The following is an 8,429-nucleotide window of genomic DNA, read 5'->3' on the forward strand; positions in this document are numbered from 1 at the left end:
GAGGCATCCCCTTCAGACAGACGGCAGGCCGTGGTGCCATGCGCTGCATCATGCTGGACCGTGACTGAGGTTGTGGGTTCGGAGCTCTCAGGCTGCTCAGGAAGCGACACCCTTCCGGACACAGACACGTTTAAGACAGGAAGGAGACCACATTCAAGTTCTACTTCTGGCTTTTTCCCCGAAGACACAAATCCTTATCAGCATACACAGCCAGTCTAAGGGGGGGGGGGGGGGGCAGAGAAGGGTAGAAGGGTGGTTCAACCAACATTAAAATCGTCAGGTTGGTCAAATAGGTTCAGGGCCCGTGCCCCCCGAATACAGGAACAGAAACCTCTTCATATTTCACAAACACTATTTATTTCATGTCTCATATCAACGTTATCATCCCAGTATGTACAGATTCAGTCCTCCCATGAGTTTATTATCATATTTACACCAGCATCACATGTGCAAACACTCAGCAACGACACATCAGAAAGAGGAATACGTCATGAGGCCTCAGCCCTTTGACCCAACATCACTCATACTCATGTTTACTTCTTCTAAACCGTTTGTTTTAACTGATTTGTGATTGGTTGGTTTTCAAACAACACCAACCTCGAGAGGTTGCAGGAACATAAATAATTTAAATAAACGTGACAATCCATCTTCTCCGTCACTATCAGGTCATAAGTCATCAGTCAAAATGGACTCATAGAGTTTCTCTAGACGCGGATCCAGACCGGAGGACACCCAACAGTAGCCGTCCGTCGTGGTGCTTTTCTTGGCTTCTTTTTTGGGGCGACTGCATCGGAACATTGCGATAGCCAGAGTCACGGCCACCAGGAGCAGCAGTGGGATGACGGACCCGAGCACACACACAATCACCCGGGGGTTCACCGCCTCGGCCAAACCCGCCACCAGGGACGTGTTGGTGTGCTGGTCGCCGTGCGTGACGTTCACCAGGTGTGGAGGCGGTGCGTCGGTCTGCAGGTGCGGCGGGTTGGACTGTAGGTGCGGTGCGTCGGTCTGCAGGTGTGGCGCATCCGTCTGAAGGTGCGGCGTGTTGGTTTGCAGGTGCAGGGGCGGCGTGTCGGTGTGCTGGTCGCCATGTGTGACGTTCACCAGGTGTGGGGGCGGCACGTCGGTCTGCAGGTGCGGCGGGTTGGACTGTAGGTGCGGTGCGTCGGTCTGCAGGTGTGGCACGTCGGTCTGCAGGTGTGAGAGTGACGCGTCGGTGTGGGGGGGGTGGTGCTGGAGCTCCACCGTGTTTCTGGCTAACGACTCGGTGGAGTTTTCTTGCGTTCCTCCCTCAGCAGGGTCATCTGATGCGGCGGCCGGCGTCTCGGTCACATCCGGAGCGCAGGTCCATCCATCCGGCTCCACGTGGAAGCCTGGCATGCAGGTGCACCGGAAGCTGCCGGCAGTATTGACACATCTGAACTGACATTGATGAGTGACACACTCGTCCACGTCAATGCATTCACCTTCAACCATCTCGTAGCCGTCGTGACACACACATGCGTAACTGCCGTGCGTATTTACACACACGTGCTGGCAGGCTTGTGACCGGCACTCATCGATGTCCAAGCAGTCCCGCCGGTTCGCGTCCAGCTGCAGCCCAGCCGGGCATGTGCAGGAATACCCAGAATCCCTCATCACGCACCTATACTCGCAGGTGTCGGCGCCGCACAAGTCCTTAATCCTGCACGTGAGGCCGTCCTCTTCCAGCTCGTAACCGTCTTTGCAAACGCAGCGGACCTCTTCCGCGTCCTGGTGGCACAAATGTTCACATCCGCCGTTGTGTGTGTTGCAGTTCTGCTTCCCCGTGCTGCAGAACGGTCCCGGGACGGTCCAGCGGAACGCGTCGGCCACGTCTCTGCACACGGAGTACTGAGACGGTCCACCGCTGCAGGAGACGTCGGCGTACGTTCCCAGCGGATACGACTGCATGGGACTCCGCTGAGGCTCCTCTGAGAAGGGCGCCGTGTAGGTGACCTGCCCCGGCCCCAGCAGAGCCAGAGGTCGGCACATTCCCTGGAAGTAGAACTTGCATGCATAGGAAGCAGGACTTTTACAGCCTCCAGCGGTCCACTTCAGCTGGTTCTGACCCGCTGCAGTGTAGTGGACCTTTGCACATCGGTCCTCCGTGCATGATGATGACGGGCTCTTTCTCCCAGTTGGAGTAGTGGGACTCTTCCTCCCAGATGGGGTGTCTGTCAGATTGAGAAATGGTGGGTGTTGTGGGTGATATGTACACACAGTTGCCCCTGTGCAGTTTCAGACCGATCCAACATTTCAGCGGCTTGTCCTTGTACCCAGAGAAGGAGCGAGTGAAGCACTTCCTCCTCTGCCTCGTCTCTGACTGTCATCAGATAACCTCCGTTGTGGACGCAGTTCTGCCGGGCCTTCTCGAAGCCCAGCCGCTCCGTGTGCAGCGTGAAGCAGGCGTTGGAGGTGCACAGCGTCGCATGTTCGGCTCCAGACAAACCCTGAAAGCTGTGGATGAGCCGCAGCAGCAGAATCCACAACATAACCGCCATGGAGCTCAACACAGCAGCCGATATCCAGAAGGTCCCGGGAGCTTGGGGGGTGAAATGTGACCGATGTGTGGTTATCCATTCGCAGCCAGAAACACAGTGGTGCGGTCTGAGACCAACGTCCGTGCTCTCGCATCCTGTTTGGGATGCAAACTAAAGACGGAAGCCACGTTGAGCAGCAGTTATGGGCTCCTTTCTTCTCCCCCGCTGGCTGGTTCCGTTCTGGAGGAGAAAACAATGGCCGGCTCCGCCGTGTTTTGACTGCTCCTCCAGATGTCTCCGGCCCCAGAAGGCTTCAGGCATTCAAGCTGACTCCCTTGATTGTGGTGGCTTACAATGCAGGACCACACAGGGGTCAGAGTCCCAGAGACCCGTTCATGATGGAGCTGTGGAGGGGCACACAATGGCTGCTGGGGGAACCTGTGACCTTTGCCACCCGACCGCACACGGACCAACCTAGACTCTATTACTTGTAGCACAAATATAACCGCTGCATGGTCACATGTTTATTATTTGCCATAAAGGTGTGTATTTATTGTTCCTCTACCGGTTAGGAGATAAGATAATCCTTGATTAGTTCCAGTTCTTCAGTAGAGATGGAAGCTTTATGAGGATTCCACATCAGACGAGGTTTATAAAGACGTGGCGACGATGAGACGATCGGTACCCAAATCACAATCAATATACGTGTATGTGTTTACATGTGTAGAGGCGTGTGTATGTGTGTGTATTTATGTGTATACGCGTGTATATTTATGTATATGTAAATGTGTATATGTGTGTGTGTGTGTGTGTGTGTATATATGTGTATATGTATATACACATGTAGAGGTGTGTGTGTATGTGTATATGTGTGTGTGTGTATATATATACATGTGTATAGGTGTGTGTGTGTGTGTGTGTGTGTGTGTATATATATACATGTGTATAGGTGTGTGTGTGTGTGTGTGTGTGTATATATATACATGTGTATAGGTGTGTGTGTGTGTGTGTATATATACATGTGTATAGGTGTGTGTGTGTGTGTGTGTGTGTGTATATATATACATGTGTATAGGTGTGTGTGTGTGTGTATATATATACATGTGTATAGGTGTGTGTGTGTGTGTGTGTATATATATACATGTGTATAGGTGTGTGTGTGTGTGTATATATATACATGTGTATAGGTGTGTGTGTGTGTGTGTGTGTGTGTATATACATGTGTATAGGTGTGTGTGTGTGTATATATATACATGTGTATAGGTGTGTGTGTGTGTGTGTGTGTGTGTATATACATGTGTATAGGTGTGTGTGTGTGTATATATATACATGTGTATAGGTGTGTGTGTGTGTGTGTGTGTGTGTGTATATATATACATGTGTATAGGTGTGTGTGTGTGTGTGTGTGTATATATATACATGTGTATAGGTGTGTGTGTGTGTGTGTGTGTGTGTGTGTATATATATACATGTGTATAGGTGTGTGTGTGTGTGTGTGTGTGTGTATATATATACATGTGTATAGGTGTGTGTGTGTGTGTGTGTGTATATATATACATGTGTATAGGTGTGTGTGTGTGTGTATATATACATGTGTATAGGTGTGTGTGTGTGTGTGTGTATATATATACATGTGTATAGGTGTGTGTGTGTGTGTGTGTGTGTGTGTATATATATACATGTGTATAGGTGTGTGTGTGTGTGTGTGTGGATCTGCATGGTATTCATGTGATCCAGACAACATGTCCTGTATTTGTTTAAACACAGGAAGTGCCCTACTACAAAGACAGGAAGTAGAGTAAGACCCTCCAGCAGGGCAGCACACTGCAAAAACAGCCCTTCTAGAAAGAAGTAAAATATTCTCATATTCAATCAAATTATCTTGTATCAAGCAAAAGAATCTGCCAATGGGGTAAGCTTTTTTTGCTTGACAAGCAATTCTTAAAATAAGCCCAAATTTCTTAGCTCCGAAAGACTAAAATGAGACTTTAAACTAGACAGAAAATCTTAAACTAATCCAAATTCTTCTAAAACAAGCAATGAAAAAAACACTAAATCAAGATTAAATTACTCAAAATGAGAATTTAAGTCTCTTTACTAATTTAAGAAATTACACCTTAATCTGGGATTGATAATGAGCATAAAAGTAGTTAAAATAAGACATAATTTCTTAAAACAGCATAACAAATATAAAAGTGATGTCTTAAATCAAGATACCACAACTTTCTTTTTTTTTTTTTATGGCTGGAGTGCCATTTTTATTATGAGAGAGACAGTGTGGAAAGGGGAGGTAGAGGGGGAAGACATGCACGAAGGAGATTGCCAGGCCGGGAGTCGAACCACTGATCTCCGCGTCGAGGCTGAGCCTCCGTACATGGGGCGGCTGCCTTATCCACTGCGCCACCGGCTGAGCCTCCGTACATGGGGCGGCTGCCTTATCCACTGCACCACCGGCTGAGCCTCCGTACATGGGGCGGCTGCCTTATCCACTGCACCACCGGCTGAGCCTCCGTACATGGGGCGGCTGAGCCTCCGTACATGGGGCGGCTGAGCCTCCGTACATGGGGCGGCTGCCTTATCCACTGCGCCACCGACCGCCCCAGTTAATTTTTTTTATTAACTTTGCATTGCTCAATTCAACATCCAAAAAAAAAGGGCACTTCTGCATTCCAGATCCATCATAATCAAACAGATTGAAAAGCCAGTTTTGATTTGAACCTCACTATCAAAATAATAATACATCAGTTATTGTAGCAGCATAGCAACTAAACATCATGTTGCAGCTGGTTTGCAGCATAATATCCCATATGGTTTTCAATCTCACCAAGCAACTGTCCTGTAATGAAAATGAAAATATTAATAATACAAACTTTTGTCCTTGTTTCATGGCATTCTTGAATTGAGATGTTGTGCAAATGGTCTTACTCTTAAAATAAGGCAAATAATCTTGGTGCCCCGCTGGGTTTGATCGTAAAACATTTTTATACTCTTTTTCTGGTTCATTCTAGCTCAAAATTAGCTGGAATATCTTATCAAGAAAAAGTAAGGCATACTTTCTTAAAATGAGATATTTTTTCTAATGCAAAACTTGCTTGACAAGATTAATATTCTTTTTGGACAAAAAATAAGACTTATTTTCTTGATACAAGGCTTTTTTTACTTTCTTGAAATTCCATTTTTGCAGTGCAGGGACTAGATTCACGTCTGCTTCTCTCTGATGTGACCATTCTCAGGGTAATTATCCACAGAGTCCAGCAGAGTCACATGATCAGCTTTAATAAGGGTTTCAATGCAGGAGTGTGTGTGTGTGTACGACCCTGTTGTCATGTTATTATGTTATTGTTATACCCACAGAGCAGGACTGGAACGGGGCCAGGTCCTTCAGAGTCCACCACCACCAGGATCAGAGGATCAGAGAGGAGTCATCCTTCCAAACAATGTGTGTTTAGATGATAAGACCTGATTGAGATCCAGGGACCTCCAAGACCACGTCCAGTCTTCAAACCTAACCGGAGAACTGGGAACCGGACAAAGAGGATACGGACTTCACCTTTAACCCCCGTTTCTGTTGTTGACACAAGAGAAGAGTGATGTCATCACTGCTGCAGTCACATGTTTCACCACACGCATCAGTTTAACTAAGAAGTGAAATCAGACAGGATAGTGTTTTATTCAGAGTATCAGGATATACACACACACACACACACACACACACACACACACACACACATACATATATATATATACACACACACACACATATACACACACACACACACACACACATACATATATATATATACACACACACACACATATACACACACACACACACACACACACACATACATATATATATATATACACACACACACACACACACACACACACACACATACATTATTATTATTATTATTATTATAACCTTTATTTAACCAGGAAAATTCCATTGAGATTAAAAACCTCTTTTTCAAGGGAGACCTGGCCAAGATAGGCAGCAGCATATACAAAACAATTACACAGTTACACAATTAAAACACCAAAAAAAACAAACAAACAAAGGTATTGATTTTACAAGTAGATCATTAAAAACAAGAACATCGATTGGAATCAGCTTCAAGTCCTTTTAACTTACATTTAAAAGAGCTCAATGAAATTAACTCTGCCAGTTTCCAGTCATTTTGGAGCATATTCCATGCAGACGGTGCAGCATAGACAAAAGCCTTTTTTCCCATTTCGGTACGTGCAAAGGGTACAGAAAGCAACAGGCAATTATTTGACCGGGAAGAGTAAGGACCAGTACTTCTCAATGCAATTAAAGCACAAATGTAAGAAGGCAGTAGGCCAAGTATTGCCTTATATATAAAAATAAACCAATGACTAAGCCTACGGGTGGCCAGAGCAGTCCATCCAACCCGAGCGTATAACTCACAATGGTGTGTCAATGATTTGCAATTTGTGATGAACCTGAGAGAAGCATGGTAAACAGTATCAATCATATTAAGACATTGAGCTGGGGCGTTCATGTATAAAAGATCTCCATAATCTAACAAGGGTAAAAAAGTCGCAGCTACTAGTCGTTTTTTTACATCAAACGAAAAACAAAGCTTATTTCTAAAATAAAAGCCCAGTTTTGTCTTCAGCTTCTTTACAAGATTCACCACATGCGGCTTGAAAGTGAGGGAGTCGTCAATTAGTACACCCAGGTATTTATACTCCTGAACCACCTCTATTTCATATCCCTGAAGAGTGGTCACTGGGGGGACAATTTGTGGCCTCTTCCTGGATTTAGAAAACAACATAAGCTTAGTCTTGTCTGTATTAAGAACAAGTTTCAGTTTAAGTAATGAGTGCTGAACAGCTACAAAGGCTTTCTGCAGGGATTCAATGGCCTGAACAAGAGTTGATCCACAGCAGTAAATGATTGTGTCGTCAGCATAAAGGTGCAAATTGACATCTGTCATGTTTGAGCCCAGCTCATTAATATAAATAATGAATAAGAGGGGACCTAGTACAGAACCCTGTGGCACCCCCTTGTGGACAGTAACAATGTCAGAACACATACCATCGTATTTAATGCACTGAGTCCTGTTACTAAGGTAGTTGGTGAACCAAGCAACTGCTCTCTCCGAGAGTCCTGATTGAAGGAGTCTAAGTTTTAAAATACAGTGGTCAACAGTGTCAAACGCTTTCGACAAATCGATAAAAAGTGATGCACAGTGTTGTTTCTTATCAAGTGCAACAGAAAGGTCATTTACCACCTTCATTGCAGCTGTGATGGTGCTGTGCTTTTTCCTAAAACCCGACTGATATTTAGATAAAATACTATTGGATTGTAAAAACGCCTTTACTTGCTCACTCACAAGTGCTTCAAGAATTTTGGCCAACACTGATAAGTTAGATATTGGTCTGTAATTAGTTAAAATCACTGGATCACCTCCTTTTAATAAAGGGAGAACAAAAGCTGATTTCCATACAGAGGGAATTTCATTTGTTTCTACTGTAAGATTAAAAAGATGTGCAAGAGGTTCTGCTATAAAATCAGCCGCCAATTTCAAAAAGTAAGGATCGATTAAATCGGGTCCAGAAGATTTTTTAGGATCCAAGACTGTAAGGGCTTTACGAACTTCCTGAACAGAGAAAGGTACAAAGTTGAAAAGCTGTCCCTTGTACATTGGGAAATCAGTGCTGGGTTTCACAGAGACAGAACCCACAGAGTCAAACAGAAACCCAGAAGTTACAAAATGATTGTTAAAACAATTCAATACCTCCATTCTGTCATAGACAGGTACAGAATCCAGAAAAATTAAGACTACATCGACAAAGAAAGAAAATGTACAAATCATCGAAGCAAACAATATAAACAATATTTTATATATAAAACATAGCAAGCATAATAATTACACATTAACAAAGACAAAAAAAACT

The 8,429-nt window shown here is 44.8% G+C and overlaps 1 protein-coding gene across 1 annotated transcript; it reads right to left on the bottom strand.

The window, feature by feature from the left end:
* Positions 1 to 334: 334 nt before the first annotated feature.
* cd93 (CD93 molecule) lies at positions 335 to 2,947 on the bottom strand. Its single transcript, XM_084012964.1, is given in 3 exon segments — positions 335 to 2,145; positions 2,147 to 2,302; positions 2,304 to 2,947. Coding segments are annotated over 3 exon segments (1,854 nt in total). The 5' UTR covers positions 2,523 to 2,947; the 3' UTR covers positions 335 to 666.
* Positions 2,948 to 8,429: the final 5,482 nt, after the last annotated feature.

Source organism: Eutrigla gurnardus (genome assembly GCF_963514095.1).
Source record: "Eutrigla gurnardus genome assembly, chromosome: 7".
Lineage (NCBI taxonomy): Eukaryota > Metazoa > Chordata > Actinopteri > Perciformes > Triglidae > Eutrigla > Eutrigla gurnardus.